Genomic DNA, 26,952 nt, shown 5'->3' with positions numbered 1-26,952 from the left:
TGGCTGTCTGCTCAGAAAAAGAAAAACAACAATTGAGATGAAAAAAATGGATTTTCCTTAATTTCATATGTCTTTCGCCACAGTTTTTTCCAGCAGGCTGTCATGGGAAGCATATGTAATGGACACAGCTTTTGTTATTACATATTTTATGGAACTGGTAAAATAAAAACAAGTAATCCTGTTATTTGATCTATAAAATTTGACATACACAAAATTTGATGCCAGCAATATGAAATATTTGATAGCAAACAACTCTTTCATTGAGCATGATTTTGAAACTATTACATACATTTTAAATATATTCTATTCTGTCTTCTTGCAGTGTAATGGAGAGAAAATCATTGCGGAAAAATTTGAAATGCAGAAATTTCAAGTGGTATCTTGACAATGTGTATAAAGAACTCCGGTATGTATAGTTTTGAAGGCATTCATGTAACTTAAGAAAGAAATACATTTACCAGAGTTTAATGAAGTTACCTATTTTTGGGTGATTTTATTATGGATGGATATTTCAAAGGGTGAAATGAAAAGCTGTTCTTTGTTGAATTCAATGCTCTCAGTGGTAGAAATATTGTTGAATATTGTTGTGATGCTGTATTAGTGGTAGATCATTTGCTAGTCCATTGAAAACACTTACAGTCTTGGCTGTTTAAATGTTTCAGAAGATTTCCAATGAAATTTTACACAAATTTTAAGCAGGATGATTTGTAAAGCCATTTAAGATTCATGTCTATATTTCTAAAGACAAGGCAAAATATATATTAAATGTAATAACTGGTTGGAAGTAAGTGAATATTTTGAAAGATTTGCCTCCCTTCCCTTATCTTTGTATTTTACTATGTTAACAGATTACCTGTGACAGATGAGATTATGTTCGGCAATATTCGTCAAGATGATCTCTGTGTGGATATTGAGATTGGACATGTTCCTGCAATAGCCAAACTCAGTGATTGTAATCCTGACAAGGGGACACAGGTTGGTACCAAGTTTTAAGTGAATAAAATTGTGACAGGGATCACAGTTTGTTCCATCTTGTAATTGCTACCCTGACATGGGTAAGTGTGATGACTGTTTGATTCCAGGTTTAGTAAATGTTACACCTAAGGAACAAAGTTTGGTACCAGGTTAAGTAAACGTTACTTAAGATTGGGAGATAAGAATCAGTGATTGGTACCAGGTTTAATAAATGTTACACTAACATACTCTCATAAAGCTGATATGGGTAACAGGAGGGTATCAGGATTAGTAAATTATATCTTACGTGTCTTGATGATGCTTTTAGTATCCTTTAATATAGTTTCTAGCTCAACTATACAAAGTATGGAGAGCTGTACTACTCGACCTGGCATCGGCGTCCTTCCCCCTCCACACATTGGTTAAAGTTTTGATGCACTTTCTCTTTATCTCTGTAATTACAAGATGGATTTGTTTCAAACTTAAAATAGTTATTCCTCATCATCATCCGCATCATATGGCGCAAGAGCCATAACTCTCACACCAATATTTCATGAATTATCCCCCCTTTTTACTTAGAATATCAGGTTAAAGTTTTGATGCACTTTCACTCTATCTCAGTTATTATCCCCCCACCAAAGGCGAAGGGGATATTAGAAATGTTCTTGGTCCGTCCGTCCGCAACGATCTTTGTCCGGAGCATAACCCCAAAAGTACTGGAGGGATTTTCTTCAAACTTCATACACTGATAGAACACATTGGGAGGAAGTGCAGTGTGCAAGAACAATAACTCTACCTTGCCTATTTTTTGAGTTATTCCCCTTTATCTTATTTTCTTAAGATATTTTGTCTGGAGCAAAACTCCAAAAGTACTGGAGGGATTTTCTTCAAACTTCATACACTGATAGAACACATTGGAAGTGCAGTGTGCAAGAACAATAACTCTACCTTGCCTGTTTTTTTAGTTATTCCCCTTTATCTTATTTTCTTAAAAAAATTTGTCCGAAGCATAACTCCAAAAGTACTGGAGGGATTTTCTTCAAACTTCATACACTGATAGAACACATTGGGAGGAAGTGCAATGTGCAAGAACAATAACTCTACCTTGCCTATCTTTTAGTAATTCCCCTTTATCATATTTTCTTAAAAAAGTTTGTCCGGAGCATATCTTCTTCATGCATGGAGGGATTTTGATATATCTTGGCACAAATGTTCACCACCACGAGGCAGAGTGTCAAGCGCAAGAACCAGGTCCCTAGGTCTAAGGTCAAGGTCACACTTAGAGGTCAAATGATACAAGAATGAAAACCTTGTCCAGAGCATTTCTTCTTCATGCATAGAAGGATTTTGATATAACTTGGCACAAATGTTTACCACCACGAGACGGAGTGTCATGCACAAGATCCAGGTCCCTAGGTCTAAGGTCAAGGTCACACTTAGAGGCCAAAGGTCAGATACAAGAATGACTGTCTGAAGCATTTCTTCTTCATGCATGGTGGGATTTTGATGTAACTTGGCACAATTATACACCATCATGAGACGAAGTGTCATGCGCAGTTCCCTTCTTTAGAATTACTTCCCTTTGTTGTTACTTTAAATAGCTTTTATTGTAACTTTTTCATTACTAGTCGTAGGGAAAGATCGAGACCACTTTTCTGTAGTACAACATGCATGCTACATCCAGTTTTGAGGTGTATTTTGACCAATCTCTACCTGGTAAAGATTTTTGTGTGGACTTACAATTTTTTTTTATTTTTATTTTTTTAAGATTAACTTTCCTTAGTTGTTACTATAAATAACTTATATTGTAACATTTTTATAATTGACCGAAGGGGAAAAAACAAGACCACTTTTCTGTGGTACAACATAGATGTTACTTTCCAATTTTAGGTGTATTTTAAGGTATCTCTGCCTGGTAAGGAGTTTTTTTGTGGACTTAGAAAAACAAAAGACAATGATTACTAAACAACCACAAAATTAAAATTCCATTTGCAAATACAGCTGCTAGAGTAAAGAAATTTGCTGTGACAGGCGTATATTGTGACATTCTGGCACTCTTTTTCCCTGTTAGCTTTCCATTCCTTCTTTTTACAGTAGCCATATAGAAAAACATCATAGCTATACTGTTCATGAAAATTAATAAAATTTAGCAGTAAACCACCTCACCACTGACTTATTCTTTCTTCCACATCTTTAAAACCCCAGATGCAGAGACCACAACTAAACGGTTCTTCAAAGCTTTCCCCAAAATTAATACTTTGAGACACTAACTTGCCAGGAACTTTAGCCTTCAATTATAATATGCCCGGCGGGGGGATTAGCCATGTCTAACATGGCTCTTGTTACTAAATGGATTTGATTCAAACTGAAAGTTGTTGTTCCACATCATATGACACAAGGTCCATAACTCTGGTATCAATATTTAATGAATTATTCCCCCCCCCCCCCCCCCCCCCCCCCCCCCGCAAAACTTTTACTTAGAATTTTAGGTTAAAGTTTTGATGCACTTTCACTCTATCTCAGTTATTACTAAATGGATTTGATTCAAACTTAAAATAGTTCCACCTTCTCACCCACATCATATGACACAAGGTGCTTAACTCTGGCACCAATTTTTCATGAATTATGCCCCCTTTTACTTAGAATTAAAGGTTAATTTTGATGCATTTTCACTATATCTCAGTTATCACTAAATGGATTTTATTCAAATTTGAAGTAGTTGTTCAACATCATCACCCACATCATATGACACAAGGTGCATAACACTTGTACCAAAATTTTATGAATTTTGCTCCCCCTTTTGCTTAGAATTATACTTATTTAGTGTTTTGTTACACTTTATCTTTATCTCTCTTATTACTAAATATTTCTGACACAGACTCAAGCTATTGTCCAATATCTTCATCCACCATTGGAGTCATTAAACTCTCCAGTGACAGCTCCAGCTTCCTCAGATGTGCCCAGTTTCACTATCCAGCTTCGAAATAGTCGAGCACACCGTCTCCTGTGACAGCTCTTGTTCGTAAAACTTCGGACATAGATAGAGGACAATATGAAGAAAATACACATCATTATACCCCCACCAAACATGTTTGAGGGGGGTATATAGGAGTCAGTTTTGTCGCGTTTGTCGCGTCCCGTCCCGTCCCGTCCCGAAATCTATTATCTCAGTTATTACCAAATGGATTTGATTCAAACTTAAAATACATGTTCCACCTTATCACCCACATCATGTGACACAAGGTGCATAACTCTTGACACCAAGTTTTCATGAATTATGTCCCCTTTTACTTAGAATTTAAGGTTAATTTTGTTGTATTTTCACTATATCTCAGTTATTACTAAATGGATTTGATTCAAACTTAAAATAGATGTTCCACCTCATCACCCACATCATGTGACATAAGGTGCATAACTCTGACACAATTTTTTTTATGAATTATGCCCCATTTTACTTAGAATTTAAGGTTGATTTTGATGTATTTTCACTTTATCTCAGTTACTACTGAATGGATTTGATTCAAACTTAAAATAGATGTTCCACCTCATCACCCACATCATGTGCCCACATCATGTGACACAAGGTGCATAACTCTGACACCAAGCTTTCATGAATTATGTCCCCTTTTACTTAGAATTTATGGCTAATTTTGTTGTATTTTCACTATCTCTCAGTTATTACTAAATGGATTTGATTCAAACTTAAAATAGTTGTTCCACCTCATCACCCAGATGATGTGACATAAGGTGCTTAACTCTGAAATAAATTTTTTATGAATTATGTCCCCTTTTACTTTAAATTTAAGGTTGATTTTGATGTATTTTCACTATATCTCAATTATTACAAAATGGATTTGATTCAAACTTAAAAAAGATGTTCCACCTCATCACCCACATCATGTGACACAAGGTGCATAACTCTGACACCAATTTTTCATGAACTATGCCCCTTTTTACTTAGAATTTAAGGTTAATTTTGATGTATTTTCACTATATCTCAATTACTACTGAATGGATTTGATTCAGACTTAAAATAGATGTTCCACCTCATCACCCACATCATGTGACACAAGGTGCATAACTCTGACACTATTTTTCTTGAATTGTGTCCCCTTTTACCTAGAATTTAATGTTAATTTTGATGTATTTTCACTATATCTCATTCTGATTGGCTTAGAGCCAAAGGGAAGTAACCTTTTTTAACCTTTGTACTGAGTTTCTTCCCCTTAAATTCCAGGAATTAGTCTATTTTTAGCTCGACTATTCGAAGAATAGTCTAGCTATTCTACTCACCCTGGCGTCGGCGTCGGCGTCGGCGTCGGCGTCACACCTTGGTTAAGTTTTTGCATGCAAGTACATACAGTCATCAATGAAAGGCATATAGCTTTGAAACTTATTTCTTCTTTTTCTAGGTCAATTACCAACCTCTCTGGGTCAAGTCCCATAACTCTGACATGTATTTTGAGCAAATTATGCCCCCTTTTGGACTTAGAAAATTTTGGTTAAAGTTTTACATGCAAGTTACTATCTCCAAAACTAATGCAGATATTGATTTGAAACTTCACATGTGTCTTCGGGGTTATAAAACTAGTTGATAGCAGCAAGTCCCATAACTCTGACTTTCATTTTGGCCAAATTATGCCCCCTTTTGGACTTAGAAAATTCTGGTTAAAGTTTTGCGTGCAAGTACATACAACTATTTCTAAAAGGCATATAGATTTGAAACTTATTTTTTCTTTTTCTAGATCAATTACCAACCTCACTGGGTCAAGTCCCATAACTCTGACATGTTTTTTGAGCAAATTATGCCCCCTTTTAGACTTAGAAAATTTTGGTTAAAGTTTTACATGCAAGTTATTATCTCCAAAACTAATACAGATATTGATTTGAAACTTCACATGTGTCTTCGGGGTTATAAAACTAGTTGATAGGATCAAGTCCCATAACTCTGACCTTCATTTTGGCCAAATTATGCCCCCTTTTGGACTTAGCAAATTCTGGTTAAAGTTTTGCGTGCAAGTACATACAGCTATTACTAAAATGCATATAGATTTGAAACTTATTTTTTCTTTTTCTAGATCAATTACTAACCTCACTGGATCAAGTCCCATAACTCTGGCATGTATTTTGGGCAAATTATGCCCCCTTTTGGACTTTGAAAATTCTGGTTAAAGTTTTACATGCAAGTTTCTATCTCCAAAACTAATGCAGATATTGAATTGAAACTTCTCATGTGCCTTCGGGGTTATAAAACTAGTTGATAGCAGCAAGTCCCATAACTGATATGCATTTTGGTCAAATTATTCCCACTTTTGAACTTAAAACTCTTTTGATATTTAACTTTTTTGGGTAATATTTTCCTGCTTCTGGGTCAATATTTCGAATAGTCGAGCTTGGCTGTCTTACGGACAGCTCTTGTTAGAAATCCTATTTTTAGATTTTCAATCTTTTTTATTATAAGTCCTATGTAAAAAGTAAAAACATTTTTCCGTGGTAACATGGGTCGGTAAGACACTTCTTTGTATTCACTTTTAGTGTATCTCTAATATTAGAGATTTAATATATTTACTGGTATTACTATACTAGTATTATACTAGTATTACTTATATGTGGAAGCCCAGGATGAAGTACTCCAAAGTATTTTTAAGATTCCTTATGGTTGCCATTCTTCTGTGACAAGACCGTATGGTGGGGGTATGAGTCACTCCTGTGACAGTTCTAGTTTTGTTAGTTCATTCATCCTTCAGCCTGTCCATCTCTTGTTCCTAAAAGATAGATCCGGTGTTAAGTTTAGAAGGAGGATGTTTTTCACGAAACCTGGTTTATAGATGGTGGGTTAATAGGAAAATATGCGGGTTTTTCAATTTAGTTTCAGTGAATAACATTGCAGGCAAAAATGAAAAATGCCTCATCTAGTAGGTAATATTGCTAAAACTCTTTAGCAATTATCAAAGAACAAACATTTTGTGAAGTGTGGGGACAGTTTTCTTTTAACCTAGTAGTCATACCTTTAACTCATCTCTGTCCCAGTATGGCAATTAAACTTTAGGCTAGAGGTAGCCACACCTGGGTTAAAGTTTTACATGCAAGGTCTGCCTACCCATTTAATGTGTTGGATTGAAACTTTATATAAGGCATTCCAGTCATCAGACCTATTTTTGTAACAAAGTTGGGTAAAGTTTTGCCCCTTCTCCATTTGAAAATTTGGATGGAACTGTCAAGGTGTCAATAATAGCTACATGTATTTGATAAAATCTTCACACAAGGCCTCCTACTCATCAAGTATACTTGCCTTACTAAGATAAGTTTTGAATAAATGTTTCTTTTCATTTAGAAAACTTTGTTGATGTTTGGCGTACAACTATCAAGCTAAATGTTGGATTAAAGATTCACACAGAACATTCCAGTCTTCTAACATAGTAAATAAACCAAATAACCTTCCAATCAAGATGTAACTTGGTAAACATCATCAACATGAAGTTGATTTGCTTATACTATTAGGACTTGAGTTCTGGATTTAACATGGTAATAGGATTACCCTGGTTATATCTTAATACTAACTTTTAATAATACATGACTGTCATTAACGTCATCTGCTTCATCACGGGAGTGGTTATTCAGGAAGAAAAGTGAGATAATCAGTGTCATTCTAATTCAGGATTGGTCGTTCAAGAAGAAAGGGGAAATAAGCAATGGTGGCATGTGTTTAACTGCAGACACGATAGGAACACACGGCTATGTGATGATACATTTCTGTACAAAAGAAGACTCACAGGTGGTATTACACATTTCAATATTTTTACTGTGTAACCTCTGTTTACAACACCGGTGGAGAGCACCAATAAAGCTACCAGAACTTGCTTTTGCAGTCACATACATGTATTAAGCAGCCACTAGTCCTGAACAGCCAGTCCCCTAACTTCCCAAACTTACATTTTGTTATAATTGTACCCCCCGACAACAAAGTTGTAAGGGGGGGTATACTGGTTTCAGGTTGTCTGTCTGTCTGTCCGTCTGGCCGTCTGTCCGTAGACGCAATCTTGTGCGCACCATCTCTCCTTATCCCCTTGACAGAATTTAATGAAACTTCACACAAGTGATCAGTACCAACAGTAGTTGTGCATGGGTCATGTTAGGTTCTTTTAGAAAAAAAATTTGCAGAGTTATGGGACTTTGTTTTTTTGTTACTATACTATATACATAGACACAATCTTGTGCGCACCATCTCTCCTCATCCCCTTGACACAATTTAATGAAACTTCACACAAGTGATCAGTACCAACAGTAGTTGTGCATGGGGCATGTTAGGTTCTTTTAGAAAAAACATTTGCAGAGTTATGGGACTTTGTTTTTTGTTACTATACTATATACATAGACACAATCTTGTGTGCACCATCTCTCCTCATCCCCTTGACACAGTTTAATGAAACTTCACACAAGTGATCAGTAACAACAGTAGTTGTGCATGGGGCATGTTAGGTTCTTTCAGAAAAAAAATTTGCAGAGTTATGGGACTTTGTTTTTTTTATTACTATACTATATACATAGACACAATCTTGTGCGCACCATCTCTCCTCATCTCCTTGACACAATTTAATGAAACTTCACACAAGTGATCAGTAACAACAGTAGTTGTGCATGGGGCATGTTAGGTTCTTTCAGCGACAAAAATTGCAGAGTTATGGGACTTCGTTTCTTGTTAACATACTATGTACATACCGTCTGCATATGCAATCTTGTGCGTGCCTAATCTACCAAACCCTTACACACAATTTAATGAAACTTCACACAAGTGATCAGTACCAACCCTAGTTGTGCATGGTGCATGTTACATTCTTTTAGATAAATATTCTGCATAGTTACGGGACTTTGTTTTTTGTTACTATACTGTATACATACAGTCTATATACATACAGTCCACATAATTATGCAATCTTGTGTGCATCAAATTGCAATGTACTGTGTCAGTGCATGCGGGGGGTACATTCATCACCTTTAGTGATAGCTCTAGTTTCAGCTTGTCTTAGCAGCCACCTGCCTTAATCAGCCAATTGTGTCACTCGCTGTGGCTGTTTAATGCAGGTTTGTTCATTAAAATTAAACCCCTCTTTATAACTGATTGCTTTCGTCCAAGCAATGTTATTCTACAGATGTTGCACTTGATAAATTTTCAGAAATGTGGTTAAAATACAATTTTAAAACATTTACTGCTTATCTGTTGGTTGCTGTATCTGGAGATCAAGAGAGGTAATTAACATATGGCTTTTATGTATCATCGTAGTAAAATTACCTAAAATAAATTAGTGTCTGTATATTCAAAAGATCTAAAGTTCTGAAATAGTTCTAAAAAAATGATATGATTTGACTCCAGATAGGACAGATACAGATTTCCACTAGTGGGAGGGGATGAATCTAAATGAAATTTTGAAATCAATCATGGCAACAGGTCTTGTCAGAACTGATTATTTACATTATATGTTTGTTGTTGGAACCTAAAAAAAACAAAACTTTCCAGTGTGGTCATTGGTCATTTCTAAAGTGAGAAAATTAGAAATTGTAATTATGTTTTCCCATGATTTCAGAAATGGAAGTATCTGAATGGACAGATATACAGAGATGGAGCAAACCAGTGCCTGGACAGTCACAAAGCTGACGTAGGACTAGTGATCTCCCAGTGTGAAGAATTGTTCTCCAGTCAGAAGTGGAAAATTGCATCAAAATCACAACAGTCCCGCAGCAAAGATGAAGTTTGAATGGTTATTGAACTACAAAGACTTCCTGCTCTAATAGAGATATTTTATGTTCATTTCAAGTGATCTTATAAAAAATCAGGTTCCAATTACTAAGATGAAATCATAATTATGTCTCCCACCACACAGTGGTGTGGGAGACATTGATTTATCCCAGTCAGTCTGTCTGTCACAAATCTTGTCCGCACTCTAAGTCGAACATTTCTCATCCGATCTTTACCAAACTTGAACAAAATGTGTTTGGCCATAAGTCCTCGGCCAAGTTCGATAGCTAGCCAAATCGGCCCAGGCACTGGAGTTATGGCCCTTGAATTACTGAAAATCGGCCTTTTTACCCTTGTCCGCACTCTCAGTCGAACATTTCTCATCTGATCTTCACCAAACTTGAACAAAATGTGTTTGACTAAAAGTCCTAGGCCAAGTTCGATAACTAGCCAAATCGGCCAAGGCACTTCAGAATTATGGCCCTTGAATTACCGAAAATCGGCCTTTTTACTCTTGTCCGCGCTCTAAGTCAAATATTTCTCATCCGATCTTCACCAAACTTGAACAAAATGTGTTTGACCATAAGTCCTCGGCCAAGTTCGATAAGCAGCCAAATCGGCCCAGGCATTTCAGAATTATGGCCTTTGAATTACCAAAAATAGGCCTTTTCTACTCTTGTCTGCGCTCTAAATTGAACATTTTTCATCCGATCTTCACCAAACTTGAACAAAATTTTTGTGTTTGACCATAAGTCCTCAGCCAAGTTCGATAACTAGCCAAATCGGCCCAGGCACTTCGAAATTATGGCTCTTGAATTACCCCAAATCAGCCTTTTTAGCTTGACTATTCGAAGAATAGGGGAGCTATCCTACTCATCCCAGCGTCGGCGTGAGCGTCACACAAATGTTAAAGTTTGCGTACCACCCCAAATATTTTCAAAGTCCATTGACATATTGCTTTCATATTTTGCATACTTGTTTACCATCATGACCCCAGTCTGTAAAAGGAGGAGGCAACTCTATCAAGCATTTTGAATGAATTATGGCCCCTTTTCGACTTAGGATAAATGTTAAAGTTTTGTGTACCACCCCAAATATTTTCAAAGTCCATTGACATATTGCTTTCATATTTTGCATATTTGTTAACCATCAAGACCCCAGTTTGTAAAAAGGAGGAGGCAACTCTATCAAGCATTTTGACTGAATTATGGCCCCTTTTCGACAGGATAAATGTTAAAGTTTGCGTACCACCCCAAATATTTTCAAAGTCCATTGAGGTATTGCTTTCTTATTTTGCACACTTGTTTACCATCATGACCCCAGTCTGTAAAAAGGAGAAGGCAACTCTATCAAGCATTTTGACTGAATTATGGCCCCTTTTCGGCTTAGAATAAATGTTAAAGTTTGCGTACCACACCAAATATTTACAAAGTCCATTAAGATATTGCTTTCATAATTTGCATACTTGTTTACTATCATGACTCCAGTCTGTAAAAAAGAGGAGGCAACTCTATCAAGCATTTTGACTGAATTATGGCCCCTTTTCGACTTAGAATATGCTTATTGTAATGTTAAAGTTTTACTCATTGCTTATATTATACTATCAAGCACTGAGAATAGTCGAGCGCGCTGTCCACTGCCAGATCTTGTTACTCTTCAAAGGTATATTTGTAGTGAGTAAACGGTATATAAAGACTGACTTACTATTTAGATGATTAGGCAGTTGTGGGAGACATGTGCTTTTCTCAAAAGCAGCTCTAGTTTCTAGGTATATTGCAAAAAGTAGAGGTATTAATATCTAGACAAATGTAAAGTTTCGAAGGAGAGGTGACAAGAAGCCAATGTGGGCTTTTATTTGAAAATTAAAGATTCCGTCAAACCTGTATTTAGCAGCACATCAAAAGAGCAACACAATCTGGCTGCTTAACCTGCTGAATTTATATAATCAACTTGTCCATCTTTGAATTTGGACAGTACCATTAACTGTTAAAAGCGGGGGTTACCAAAAAAGATACTGACTGAATGGCGAATAGTGCAGATTATGAGACTGCATGGATGTGCAGGCTGATCATGATCTGCACTAGTCGCAAAGGCAGAATCAATCATGTTCAGCATGATAAGGGTTAAAATATTTGGTTGTTAAAGACAGGTTGAAATTAGAGCAAAAAGCCAGTATTTGAAGTAAGCTTATTGACTGCTTGCTGCAAGTGGTTGCTAAATAAAGGTGACTGCCAAGTCAGGTTCAACTGTACTTTGAGACAAGTTAAATATCACAACCAGTTCATAGAACTTGATAGTTCTACAGAGAAGCTAATTAAAGGTCTCAGACATATTTATTTTTGCTGCAGCTCATGTTGTCCATTTCTGAACTAGTTGTACAGCAGCTGTCTGCTCTAAGGTGAGAATCTAGCACATATGTTATGAATGCACTTTATATCTGTTAATTAATAACTGTGTATAAAGCTACTGTTTGATCCAGCTTTTCTGTATCCAAGCGTTTCCCAGATTTCTCTTTATAAATATGACATTACTGTTGATATACATCATCTAAAGAATTCCTTGATGCTAGTAGGAACTTTACAGATTTTCAGAGTATCTGCATCTGTTTCGAATCTATTGTCTACAATTTTGATGTATTTTAAATTTTAGGCATTCTTTTTGCCACAAAACTTTTTTTGAAAAATCTGTTTTGACTATGTAAATTGATTGTTATATAACTTCCAGGATGTCTTAGTTTTCATTATTGTGATTTTGTCCAAAAATGTTTGAATGAGAAAAATAATTTTTTATGCCCCCTCAAAAGATTGGGAGTATCTCAAAAAGCATTTGACCTGGAGACGGAAATGTTTTGAAAATGTCCAGTTGGTGAAGTTGTGCATTCAGCAGTGTAATTTCTGATTTACTCCATCCCTGCCCTTTTCCCTGCTAACCTCCCCCCCACCCCCTCCCCCACCCCAACCTGACCCTTTTTAGCTCGACTATTCCAAGAATAAGTAGAGCTATCCTGCTCACCACGGCATCGGCGTCACACCTTGGTTAAGTTTTTCGTACCAGTCCACATTTTGACAAAGTCTTTTGAGATACAGCTTTGAAACTTTCAACACTTGTTTACCATCACCATGTCCAGTTACAGGCAAGAGTACATAACTCCAACAAGGATTTTGGCTGAATTATGGCCCTTTTTATGTCCCCGAAGGGAGGCATATCTGTATCTGTATCTGTATCCAAGTCTTCACCTCCAGTATAGGAGAACCGTCTACTGTGTAGACGTCGTAGAAACCCTCCACCAAAATAGAATGTCATGTACACCTTACAACAGTCTAAACGGTATATACACTTTTTGAGGAACAGTTAAATTTTTTCTTTAATAATACACAGTTAATGAGATAGTTTATCTCTATTCTGGATACACAATTTACTTAGGACCACGAATGTCACCGTTTCTACTTTTACCATACTTATTTTTCATTGCAGTGAAGTTCTTATTTCTTTGTACATGTAAGTTGAAGAGGAGTCTTCTGCAGTGAAATTCTATACCACCCAATTTGTTTAAATTTTTCCTAGGAATTCCCAGTTTGTCAGCCACATGTGTACAGTCTAGAAGAATTTCTATTCGCTGTGACGTGCTCAGTGAAGTCCAGTTATTCAAACCCAACGTTTGTAATTCAAACAACATGTCGGATAAGACTGGTTCCCGAATATTGTGCAGGGTTGGACAGTCAAGAAGAAAATGTTCAACGGTTTCATTGTCTGTATAACACAACTGGCACACTGGATCTATTGCATTTTGGTTAAAGGCTACTCTGTTGGTTTGTAGTATGTAGGTACCGGTAATCAATTTAAGTTTCACTGGTATTCTGGTGTAATCTCTAAATGAGTTGGTTTGTATACTTAATAACGGGTGTGGCTTTCCAGGAATAAAATGGCTAGTGTTCAGAAACCTGATAGAATGATGGTACTTTGCTATACTCAAGATCTCTTCCTTCCACTGTTTGTTTACCGAGTCATTCACTGTTTTCTTCCAGATATATTTATCAACGGGATTACGAAGTAAATTATCAATACTACCCAGTTCATACTTCCAAAAAAGTTTCTTTATTTCAATAAACCAGCTGTTACTTTTTACAGATTTAACAGTTAATTGTCTTTCAGCTATTTCTTTTTCGACAGAGTTATCAGACTGATGACATACATTGTTGAATAGTGTTAGAGCTTTTTTGTGAATTAAGGCTTCTATTGGAAGAAAACCGCTCAAGATATAGACAGCCGAGTCCGCCGTATTTTGTGGAACAGATAAAATTTGCTTCAATAGTTTCTTTTGGAAGACCTCAATCTTATCCATCTGTTGTTTATTTGGCAAAATAACTTCGAGTCCATATGTGAGCACTGGAATAACATACATTTGTATTAGGTGAAGACAGGTGGCGGGGTCAAGCCCATTATGTCCATGTAGACCACTTGGCATAAAACTGTAGAGTGTTCTTCTGGCTTTCAGAATATTGCGTTCAACATTTTCTTCAGCTGTACGAGATACAGTTGTAGACCTCAAGATACCGAGGTGTGTACTAAGATCAACGTTTGGTATTTCTGTATTATATATAAGGAACTGGCTTAAGTCTTTACTTTTATTTTTGTAGTTTTTTGGCTTTACAAGCAGAGCTTCTGTTTTTGTTGGTTGTAGGGTATACCGCTCCTGATTAGCAAAATCTTCAGCCATACTTATAAGAGTTTGAGTTTCAGTAGAAGAAGCAGAGTTGATTGTTACATCATCTGCACAAGCACTAGCATTACATCTTGTCGTACCAATGGTATATCCCATACAGGTAGACTGTAGGTTGTTTAACAGTGGGTTTACATAGACTTTGTAGAGGTCAGTGCTAAGAATTCCACCTTGACGCACTCCTTGAGAAACTGGAAATTTTTCGGATAGGTGTCCTGACCATTTTACGACGCTTTGGGTTTCTTCGTGTAGACTATGTATGAGAGACCAGTGCTTATCCTGGATTCCTGCATGATATACACGACGAAGAAGGTGATTATGGTTTACCACATCAAAAGCTGCTTTGGCATCTAGGAAGACATAGTTAATATTTCTATTATGATCTTTACTGTCCCTCGATATTTCTTCAACAATAAGTGCTGCATGGAGAGGGGATGTGTTGGAAGTGAACCCACGTTGGTATGGATTCTGATGAAGTTCCATTACCGGTGCCACTCTGTTTTTGATCACTATTTCCACTAATTTTACAATTACAGGCAGAACAGTAATGCCTCTAAAGTTACCAGCTTCTGTTTTATTACCTTTATTTTTGAATACCGGAGTCAACAACCCTAACTTAAGAACATCTGGAATAACTCCGGTTTCAAATATTGCGTTAACTATTTTAAGGATTTGGTTGTGTAATAAAACACCTCCATGTAGAATACTTTCGATTGTGAGCCCATAATAATCAGGCGACTTTCCTCTATTTACCGATTTCATGGCTGCTTGTAGTTCCTCCATACTAACAGATTTAATGTCAGATTCATTTACCATGGTTTTTATATGTTGTACTTCTAGATTCACCATGCTGTTATAATGGTCATCAAAAGTTGGATTATTGTTTACTTTGGCTAGGTTCTCAAAATGTTCTCTAAAGCCTTCAGTAACACTTTCAGAGCCCTGATATCTCACACTGTTGACACAAAGTTCTTCTGAAACTGTAGATTTTGCTTGCCTTTGTTTATTCACCAATTTGTAGAAGAGTTTAGGGTCCTTAGATCTTGTGGAATGAATATTTTCAATATCATTTCTACGTCTACGTGCTTGCTCCTGCCGACATTTCGTACGGAATTGTTTCTTTTTTGTTTTTAATTCAGTCAATAGTGGATGATCTGGATTTCTTGGTCGATCACTCAGACTCCAGTACTTATATGCTTGTCGTAACTTCTTAAGTGCCTCTGATATCTCCGAGTTCCACACTTTCAATTTTGGTTTTGCCTCGAGAGTTTTCTTTTTTACGCTAAATTTAGACATACTGTTTTTAATTACACTGATTGTTTCTAAAATCTGGTCTCGTACTTCACTTGGGTTACAAAAATCCTTGGTTAAAAACTCATTAAGCTTGCTGTTAATTTCCTTTTCATAGTCACCCTTATCAATCTTATCCCAGTTTACTCTTAGAACTTTATTTTTCTTTGCCGCTTCACCTCGGGCTTTCACTGGTGTATTATATTTTACTGTTAACTGTATAGGGTAGTGATCAGATACATTTGTAAAAGTTCCTGTTAAAATTTTCTTATCATGAATAACTTTCTGGGATGTTGCTATAACAAGAAAATAGTCAATTTCAGTACAGTCCACACCTTGTGGGTTAATGTATGTTTTGCCACTGGTTTCAAATCTAAGATTCCATTCCTGAATGAAGTTTGTAATATAATCCAGACGTTTGCTTGAACGTTCAGTCATTGATAGGTCAACATTAAAATCTCCTCCAACTATTAATTCATGTGTGGAACTGTATTTTGTAAAAATTTCATTTAACTGGTCAATACAATCCTGAAATTCTGAGTCAGCCTCGACTTTTCCTCTTGAGGGAAGATAAACTGATAGTATAATAAAATCTTTACCATGATCTTTTAATTCAATACACTGTATTCTTTCATTCCCATCTGACAGGGTCGATACTTCACTGTCTAAGTTTTTCTTCCACAGTATTGCAACTCCACCATAGCCCCGTGGCATTTGAAACGACTGGATTGGATCTAGATAATCTGGTCCTTTCCCTGTATAATTTACATGATTACTAATTTCACCCAAAAGATCTTGATCGCACTGGAATAACCAGGTTTCCTGTAGTAACACGATATGATTTGAGACTAAAAGTTCATTAATTGCATGCGCACTTGTTCGGACGTTTTTGCAGTTAAAAGAAGCAACTTTCAGTAGGATTGGTGGCTTGTTAGTCGTTTGATCTGCTACTTTGTTACGTTTGGAGGTGTAGTTTTCCACAAAAAAGAATTCGTGGATGTACATAGGTTACTTGTTTTACTATTTGGTTGAGTGTCACTGCATGATGCGGCATTAGTTTGTTTACACAGTTCTGTTCTACTCATACTTGTTTGCTTTTTGTAATAAAGTTTTTGTCCAGCTAAGGCAATATGGAGTTTGTTTTTTGGAACACAAATAACCTCGTTTTCTGGATCCCTATTACCTTCCTGCAACTGTTCAGTTCCTTTATCGGCCTTGTTGCTACTATGTTGCTCTCGACTGTTGTTGTCATGCTGTATCTTACCAGGATCAGATTCTGTCTGTTGTATGGGCATTGCTCCCAGGACTGCTTCAGTACTACTCTTTGGTATCATGGTCTCTAGTGGCTGGAGGTTCTGTACAGTTGGAGAGGTATTTCCTACACTAGATCTGGAAAACTGTAACTTTTCATCAGAATCGCAATCTATTATGTGAGAATTCACTACCTGATTATTTTGTGTTTGATTGTTTATGTCTAACTGCAAATCTAGTTTGTCTAATTGTTTTTCTACTTGTTTGATGACAAAGTTCGATACTCTTTCATGAATGGCATCCAACAGATTGTGTGTCATAGAGGATCCTACACTTGACGCCGAGGTAGATTGAGATCTCGCATTCCCATTATTATTATTTTGCTTATTTTCATTAACATGATTTAGACTATCTTTAACTGATCTATCTTGCTCCAAGGATTCAATTTTCTTTGATAGTGTTTTTAATGTCCTTTCTAGTTCTTCATTTCTTGTCTCTAATTTCCTTATGTATGTTTCCAGCTTTACAGTCCTAACACTACTATCATTAAGTTCATTCTCTTTTTGTTTAAGCTCTGATTCAAATTTCTTTAGCTTCAGTTCTTTTTGCTTTAAAGAATTTAATGTCATTTCACTCAAATGTTCGGACGTACAGTCTGTTTGAATACCAACTGAATTGTAAGTATTACCTGCTTTCTCCACATCTTTCTTTTTAACTGTATTACAGTTACCTCCCTTGGTTGTGTCTAGATCCATACGATGCTCTTTACCTCCATCTCCTGGACTTGACGGCAAACTTTCTATGGATTGGCAGGCAAGACACATAACCATCAGATCATTATCAATACAACATTCCGTATGACATTCTGAAAAGCAAAGTTCACAGGATTCAGTGTTAATTTGACCTATTGTTTTTATACAGACGTGACAATATTTCTGCTGATCGTCACTATGTACTAATATTTCATCTTCTAGTATTTGTTGTGCCTGAGAGCTAGCCTCTATCTGCGCCCTTCTAGGTATTCTAAGTGTTTGTTTATTTAAATCATCTTTACATACTTTACAAGAATAATGTAGATCTTCATTTGACTCAACCTGAATGATTTCCTGTTGCGTGAGTTTTTCACACCTATAATGAATCCAATGCTTGTTGAGTGTGCAATACGTGCTTTTAGAGCGACAGTTCTTTTTACACTTTATAGTGTATAGTTTTTGAACCGTCTGTCGGTCGGTCTGTCAGTCTCTCCGCAATTTTCGTGTCCGGTCCATATCTTTGTCATCGATGGATGGATTTTCAAATAACTTGGCATGAATGTGTACCACAGTAAGACGACGTGTCGCGTGCAAGACCCAGGTCCGTAGCTCAAAGGTCAAGGTCACACTTAGACGTTAAAGGTCATTTTTCATTATAATGCATTCGTGTCCGGTCCATATCTTTGTCATCCATGGATGGATTTTCAAATAACTTGGCATGAATATGTACCACAGTAAGATGACGTGTCACGCGCAAGACCCAGGTCCGTAGCTCAAAGGTCAAGGTCACACTTGGACGTTAAAGGTCATTTTTCATGATAGTGCATTCGTGTCCGGTCCATATCTTTGTCATCCATGGATAGATTTTCAAATAACTTGGCATGAATGTGTACCACAGTAAGACGACGTGTCATACGCAAGACCCAGTCCGAAGCTCAAAGGTCAAGGTCACACTTAGACGTTAAAGGTCATATTTCATGATATTGCATTGATGGGCGTGTCCGGTCCATATCTTTGTCATTCATGCATGGATTTTAAAATTATTGGGCATGAATGTGTACCACAGTAAGACGACGTGTCGCGCGCAAGACCCAGGTCCGTAGGTCAAAGGTCCTAAATTCTAACATTGGCCATAACTATTCATTCAAAGTGCCATTGGGGGCATGTGTCATCCTATGGAGACAGCTCTTGTTGACTTAGGAATCATGGTTAAGTTTTTCGTACCAGTTCATATTTTGACAAAGTCTTTTGAGATAAAGCTTTGAAACATTCAACACTTGTTTTTCATCACCATGTCCAGTTATAGGCAAGAATACATAACTCCATTAAGGATTTTGGCTGAATTATGGCCCTTTTTGGACTTAGAAATCTTGGTTAAGTTTTTCGTACCAGTCCACATTTTGACAAAGTCTTTTGAGATAAAGCTTTGAAACTTCCAACACTTTGTTAACCATCACTATATCCAGTTATAGGCTAGAGTACATAACTCCATCAAGGATTTTGCTGAATTATGGCCCTTTTTGGACTTAAAAATCTTGGTTAAGTTTTTCGTACCAGTTTATATTTTGTGTAAAGTGATTGACATATGGCTTTAAAACATTTATCACTTGTTCAGTATAATAGTCTCTATGTGTTGACAAGTGTACATCACTCTGTCATCAATTTTGGCTGAATTATGGCCCATTTGGGACTTTGAAATTGGTTCTGTTTTCGTACACGTCCACGTTTTGTCAAAACTATTTGACATATGGCTTTTAAACTTTTAACACTTGTTTATCATCATGATTTCCATCTGTAGGCAAGAGTACATAACTCTGTCGACTATTTTGGCTGAATTATGGCCCTTTTTTACCTTGAAATTGGTTCAGTTTTTCGTACAAGTCAGCGTTTTTGAACTGTGGCTTTGAAACCTTATACACTTGTTTATCAACATGATTTCCATCTGTAGGTAAGAGTACATAACTCTGTCAACTATTTTGGCTGAATTATGGCCCTTTTTGAACTTGGAAATCTGTTAAATGTTTCATACAAGTCCATATTTTGTCTAACCAGTTTGTCATATGGCTTTGAAATTTTTACCACTTGTTTACCATCACAGTTTACATTATAAAGGCAAGACTTCATAACTAGGCCAAGGACTTTAACTCAGTTTAGCCCATTTTTGACATAGAAATAAGAAGTTTCTTATACCATTCCATATTTTGTTTAAACTGTTTGACTTTGAAACTTTGAACACTTCATTTCCATCATGGTCGCTCATTGCCATTTAGTGCAAGACTTATCGAAATCCACAAATACAGGAACATTGTTTGTCTAATCTAATTTTTTCTTTTGTCTGAAAATCTGTTAATATTTTGACCCCATTCTTCAGTGAATTCTTCGAATAGTCGAGCGCGCTGTCATCCGACAGCTCTTGTTACTCTTTCTAATTATTTTATCGTGTGTTTCTTGATGATCTTGTGCAGTATCCATACCTCTCCTAGTCTCCTAGATGACTCACACCCCAGTTCTAGGTTATTTGAAAGCTTACCTAATGTTTCTTTGTCAACAAGTAACATATGAACATACAGTGACAGGAAATGTGTGCACCAGTGCACACATCTCGTTTGGCCAAGCAACTGACATAGTGAAACATACTTAAAAACTGCTGCCTTCAGAGACATTAACTTAAGCAGCATTCATGAAAAAAACAAGAGCGCCGCAATGCGATGTAATATACGCCCGAAGGTATGACCTTTGACCCCTAAGTGTGAAGCAAGCCATCAGAAACATGCGCTCTGTACGTCTCGATGTGGTGAACATTTGTGCCAAGTTTCTTTAAAATCATTCAAGCAGTTAAAGAGTTACAGAGTGGAAAGGAAACAAAGTCATATGACCTTTGACCCCTAAGTGCGACCTTGACCTTGAAGCGAGCCATCCAAAACATGCACTCTGCACGTCTTCTCGATGTGGTGAACATTTGTATCAAGTTTCTTCGAAATCCTTAAGGGTTTCAAGAGTTACAGAGTGGACACGAAATTGCTAACGGACGGACAGACGGACACCAGCGTCGTAACATAATACCTCCCTTTGGACGTATAAAAAATGTCACTGATTAGATGGATCAAACAGTAGAATGCAGCATTAGTTGTTTCTGGAAATCCTGGTGTTGAAGTGTGGTATTGGGTTCTACAGAGACAATTATTTTCAGGAGTGGTCAACACCAAGCCTAGTTGTTAAAGCCATTGTTACATTTTGATTTATGGATGTTTTTCAGTGAATAGTGAAGTATCATATCTGATAATTTTTTATAACAGTAAGAATTATGTCTCCCACACCACTTGATTTACTCCAGTCTGTGTGTCTGTCACAAAGCTTGTCCGCACTCTAAGTCAAACATTTCTCATCCGATTTTTACCAAACTTAAACAAAATGTGTTTGACCATAAGACCTCGGCCAAGTTCGATAACTAGCCAAATCGGTCCAGGCATCTTGGAGTTATGGCCAATGTTCAATGCAGTTTCTATGTGCCAAATGTAAATTATTGTGTGCAATATATATTTTATTTAATTTTTAAGGGTGGTTAATCGGGCTATGATCAAGTAATGGATTTAATGGAAAGTGTAAGATTATTGAAATATTTCAATATCTATCAAATGCAAATACAAAAACTAGAAATTAAAATCATATGAAATAGTCCACTTTTTGAGTACTTTAGTATTAAAGGGGTGTTATTACAAAATTTCACATAAAAAATAATGAAACATACATTTCTAAGAGGGAGAATAACTCTGTGTAATGGGTTATTTTGTTCATTAAATAGACTAACAGAAATCACTAGATCGCAAAATGAAAAATGTCATAAATTGTTGCTTAAATGTAATTGACCACCTTTAAGATGCTTTTAACTGTTGATTGAAGCTTTTGTTTTAGTTTATACTTACAAAATATTACAGAGCTATTTTAGGATTATGTACACATAACTCTAGTCGCATTGTTTACATTGATCAAGTATTTGAATATACTGTATATTATAACGACGTTTTTCATTAAAAAATGAAACATATTCTTGTTATGATCTTTGCAAGCATAAGGGTATCATGTGCAGAGTCTTTAGACTTTTTGTTTTGTTCTTTGGAGGGTTACAATTTAAGAATGGATGATTATTAACTTATTAATTTAGTATGAGTCTGGAATCGAACCTGCGTTGCTACAGCATGACGTCTCTTCCAATTGTGACACCATCCCCACCGCAAGCAAAAAAAGTGCTGCATATATGGTACACATAGTCTCTATCTTGGTCTTGAATTCAGACTTCCTTTTAAACACACGGTGGTTTTATGTGCAGATCATTCTGTCTCTTTCTGTGCAGTTAAGTTGATCAATACAGACTCGTTTGGTGGTCAGAATTGAAGTCCTCCGTCGTTTGGTGGTCGCAGTTGTATTTCTATAATATGAATAGGGTTGTGCTTTGTTTTTTAAAAAAAAGAAGTGTGGTCTTCTGCGTTTTACATCGCTAAATGGCCTGCTCTAGTGTTGATACCTTTTCCTTGCTAGAATGTCCGAAGACATGGTATAGTCAATGGGGGATGGGAAGAGGCAAGATCGTGAATATTGCCCAAATGAAGGCTCTGTATAGTGCTTGTCTAGATACCTGCACGCCAGTGTTCTGGAAGAGATCCGGAATGGGACCTCTACACAATATTCCTAGTGTATGATGTATAATCACTTACCAAACTTACATTTACAAAATATAATAAAAGTTCTTTGATAATGCAACTTTTAGTGGGTTCCATCGTATGAGATGGATAACAGCCAGTGAATTATAAAATACTAGCTCATAACATAAGCTGTGCTGACGAGACGAATCAGTAAGACTCGTTGAACGCGTACCCCTAACCCCTAACTAGAACGGCGTCTGACTTTGTAAGCGATCTATGTGTGCACGTGAGGTGACGTGCACGCTGCAACATGCTAGACTGTTTTCTTTTTCTATGCCTAAACCATTATTTTCCAAACATCGTTCTTCCAGTGATCGTAATCATTGATGTAATGGCGTTAAGTTAGGAAAACCAGTAAACCAGTCTGGATTTGCATACGTTGATTAAATTATTTTATGCCAAAAACTGAATTGCACGAGTAAATTTTAGGACATGTGCACTTTATAAAACAGAATTCAGTTAATGAAGATACCTGTCTCAGCGTTCTGTCTCTATTGTTGTCCTATCAATGAACTTGTAAATATTTTGATATGCTGTTAATTTCTAACGAGCCAAGTATCTGGGCAATGAATTCATAACCTGTCACTCCTACTTTTTTCTTACATTTTGACCTGTTTTATATCATCTTTGTTCGGCCTATATGCGGTCACTGGACTGTTATTAACCTGTTGGTATAATGTATTTAGATCCTTGACTCCATCATTAGAATGACTTGTAAAATGAATTTATCTTTATCGGATATAAAGAAAGTTAATATGGAGTTCACGTTCCTATAAAATTCAACTTTGGTAGAAGCGAAGTAAGGTAAAGCGCATCCTTAATTATATAAAATACCCCGTCGAAAGTATTGCAGTCAAAATATGTCTGACATTTATTTGGAACAAGTGTATTATGCAAAACAATTTACAATTCTTTTTCACAGAACATTGCATTTTTATTGCACATAAGGTTATTTTGCAATACAGTATGGCTTAGAAAAAAAATCCTCAGATTTATTAAAAACATGATTGCCAGTGAGCATGATCGCATTACCTATTATGTGTATAGTGGGACTGACTTTAACTTTCAAAATAAATACTTACAAATGTTTCTTGAGTGAGCCTTTATCAAGAGCTAAAAAATCTAGAAAATTCGAACAACGTTTGCTCATTTTAAAATTATTTCACAGAAATGGTCATAAGTTGACATACTAAAGTCGTTAAATCAAACGCATGGCTGCTGTGGCGGATCTATATGGTCCAGTTTCAGAGTATTTTTTACTTGACCCTACTTTCTTCCTGCTTGGGCGATGAAACTCTGAGTAACGGTTACTGTGTGTTTGTTTCTATCTTGTGTTTTCTAAGTTTATTTCACTAGAATAAAAGTATGAGAAGAAAAAGTAAGATTGTTAAAAATCCATTCTTGTCAACAAGATGAAACCGCAGCGTACCGTGAAAGCCAGTATTACATTCGGTGATGCCAGATAATTGATGGTTAAATTTGAGCCGCGCCATGAGAAAACCAACATAGTGCATTTGCAACCAGCATGGATCCAGACCAGACTGCGCATTCATGCTGTTCGCTTTCAAAGCCTATTGCAATTACAGAAACCGTTAGCGAACAGCATGGATCCTGACCAGACGCGCAGTCTGGTCTGGATCCATGCTGGTCACAAATGCACTATGTTGGTTTTCCCATGGCGCGGCTCATTTATTTTACGGAGAAACTGTTCACCTTTGTTACACGATTTATATGCATTTCTCGAATTTAGAAGACTAGCAGAGTTGCTTTGTTCGGCATGCTGTCTATAGCTTCCAACCCACTTACGTAATGTCACTAAATACTATAGTAATACATACTACTAGGGTTAACATAAGAAAAATGGCCCCTAATTTTCAAAAGTTAGTGACAACGTGTAAAATTAATTGATTTTATTACATTGCTGTCTAATCTATAAAATATTGTCTCTCAAAGTCTATAACTGTTATACAAAATACCACGAGTAGGCATTTGTATTAAAACAGCAAATATTTCGATTTTCATCATTAAAACTTGATTACGAGGTCTTCTGCATTTCAAACTTTCAAAATATATATATTTTTAGGTATAATTGGCAGATGGAGTGTTCCTACGAATTTTGAAGATTAATGTATTATTTCACGCCGTTGATTTTTTTTTTGATTTCCGAAAATTTGGAATCATTTCTTAAGTAAATCTTACGTACACTTTTTTCCATTTTTATCCGTTAAACAAAAAAATAAAAATAAATAATATATAGATGTTCAAGTTTACTAGAACTTGATTTACCTCGTTTTTCATTTAGTTCTAACAATATTCCGATATTTGTGACAATATCTTTCATGTTCACAACATTTATAGTACATTTATGAAAGTTTTCCAGTATTTAAAAACACATAGGTATTAAAATAAAATAAAATAATGTCGTGATATATTTTATTCGGTATATTACGTTAGAGAGAGATCGTGTTTGCATACAAATCCGGTGTATTTTCTATTTTTAGAACTGATAAGACAGTGATCGGGTGGGCATAAGCCGATCGTCCATGTTTTTTGTGAACAGTGATGTTTTTCTAACGGTCTAAACTTTCTTAAAACACAAATTACATAAATAATTTTTTGATCAATGGAGAGGTTATAAAACAAGCAATTTATTGATTACTTTTAATTGTTATTTCGAAATAAAATGGATTAATTATGAACGCTTAACTTACACTGTTTTTCTAAAGGTTGTGAAAATCACTACGCCGCTTTTAAAATTATATGTCATTTAAAACGGTTTTTATTTGAAAAAAGATATTTGGATACAAAAATATGAAGATCGTTAGTATTTCAAATCTTTTTGAACTTTGAAAATCCATAAATGAGCAAAAGAGTTATTAAAAATTAAAAATTCTGATTCAACACGCAAACGGTGTTAAAAACATTTGTTTTGCCAACCACCAGATAAACAGATGTTAACGCGTGACGTCACGGCGATCTCTCCACATTAATGTCAAGCATTTAAAAACGACCGATTTTCATGATATAAAAACAAAATAATTTCTCATAGAAGAAATTTTAAATTGGTTTGATAAGTGAAAAGTCATTATCTACCCCTTTGACTATGAATTTTACGAAATTTGCTCGATTTATAAAAAAAAAAAAAAACCACTATAATTCTATGCATTTTTGTTGCTTTCTGAAAATGGGTAGAAGTCGTAAAATTAATATAAGTCTTTGCATTATTTAACTTCGATAAAATTTTAATTTTTTACCTATAACATATTTTTGTTGTGTGAGAAATTTCGTGAATGTACTGTGAATCGAGAAAGCGTTCCAAAAACAAGACCAAGCTAGGGAGTAAGACTGGTCACTGCACTTGTAATAAAGTAGATCTTTCTTTTATGTAACAGTGACTAATGCAAGTGCAGATTTTCTCAGAGAACTGATTCTAATATTATCTCTAGGATGTAGACCGCTATGTTCACAACTTTGAAAAAATATATCGATAAATATTCGAGGAGCTAGTCAACACGTGAGTTGTCAATATTTTTTTTTCTTTTTTTTTTTTAAGACTATCGTCTCCCCACATGTAGCCCCTTACCATAAATGTAACTTCGCATAATTTCACATAATGGCGTGCCTTTTTTGTCATTGTGAGGCTGGAACGGTCTATCTGAGATATCCACGAACCTGGACATAGCTCTTTATTGCGGCTGTCTAACATGCTCATATCGCTGTAGCGTACAGTGAACTCTGAAGGCAGGGTCACACCAGAAAGAGGTCGTTGGCAGGTCACAAGTCACTGTACTCCGGTATATGATTTCCACAGTCAATAAACAAACAAATCGTGCTTTTTTACAGGTTTTGCTGCCTATAGGAGGCATGGTATAAATAGTAACATATTTTACATGTAGTTTTTTTGCTACCATCATGATTACATTTAAATTTTATTAACTGGGATATCTAATAAAATACTGAATACAGTTTTAGAAATAATTGGCATTCTTCCTCTCCGTAGTTGAGGATGTCCAGACTTGTACGCCATGGTGCATATTGCATGCAAGTTTAAAGGTGCATAAAATTTCAATTTTATGGCAATATCCAAAAACAGTCCCTTGTGTGGAAAGGAACTAATACTTGGTATTGCCAATTTTATCTCTTCATTCACTGTGTTCGTGGAGGACATTTTGAACGACAAAATCAACAAGAAGTATCTTTAAAAAAGATACTCGGCCGCATTAGTCGATGCGCACTTTAATTAAGCTACGAAACGTGCATGCACTTTGCACTTTTAATACAATCGGGTATTTATAAAGCAAAACAAAATGTAGTTTTTAAAGTAAAATTTTCATGTTTTTATGTAGAACATATTTTACAGAACACATATTTTACATCATAATTATATTAATCATAATCTAGAAAACTTTGACAAAAAATAAGACTAAAAGGAATCGTCAAGGGATATGAAATGACCAAAATGGGGACGAGTTGACTGTAAATCGTTTACAGGAGATAACTCCGTATCATTGTGGCAGAGTTGGCAGGTCTCTCTCGCAGTTTCACTACTGA

General features: G+C 36.0%; 1 protein-coding gene across 1 annotated transcript in view; it reads left to right on the top strand.

The window, feature by feature from the left end:
- Positions 1 to 12,888, top strand: part of LOC123526433 (polypeptide N-acetylgalactosaminyltransferase 2-like) — a 47,528-nt gene extending 34,640 nt beyond the window's left edge. The window contains exons 11-14 of the mRNA XM_045305580.2: positions 323 to 406; positions 849 to 975; positions 7,613 to 7,729; positions 9,537 to 12,888. Of these exons, the coding sequence (XP_045161515.2) occupies positions 323 to 406; positions 849 to 975; positions 7,613 to 7,729; positions 9,537 to 9,707 (499 nt within the window). The 3' untranslated portion in view covers positions 9,708 to 12,888. The remainder of the gene's footprint in view (positions 1 to 322; positions 407 to 848; positions 976 to 7,612; positions 7,730 to 9,536) is intronic.
- The last annotated feature ends 14,064 nt before the right edge of the window (positions 12,889 to 26,952 follow it).

The sequence above is a fragment of the Mercenaria mercenaria genome, chromosome 1 (genome assembly GCF_021730395.1).
Source record: "Mercenaria mercenaria strain notata chromosome 1, MADL_Memer_1, whole genome shotgun sequence".
NCBI lineage: Eukaryota > Metazoa > Mollusca > Bivalvia > Venerida > Veneridae > Mercenaria > Mercenaria mercenaria.
This window is presented reverse-complemented; position numbering and strand designations above follow the sequence as displayed.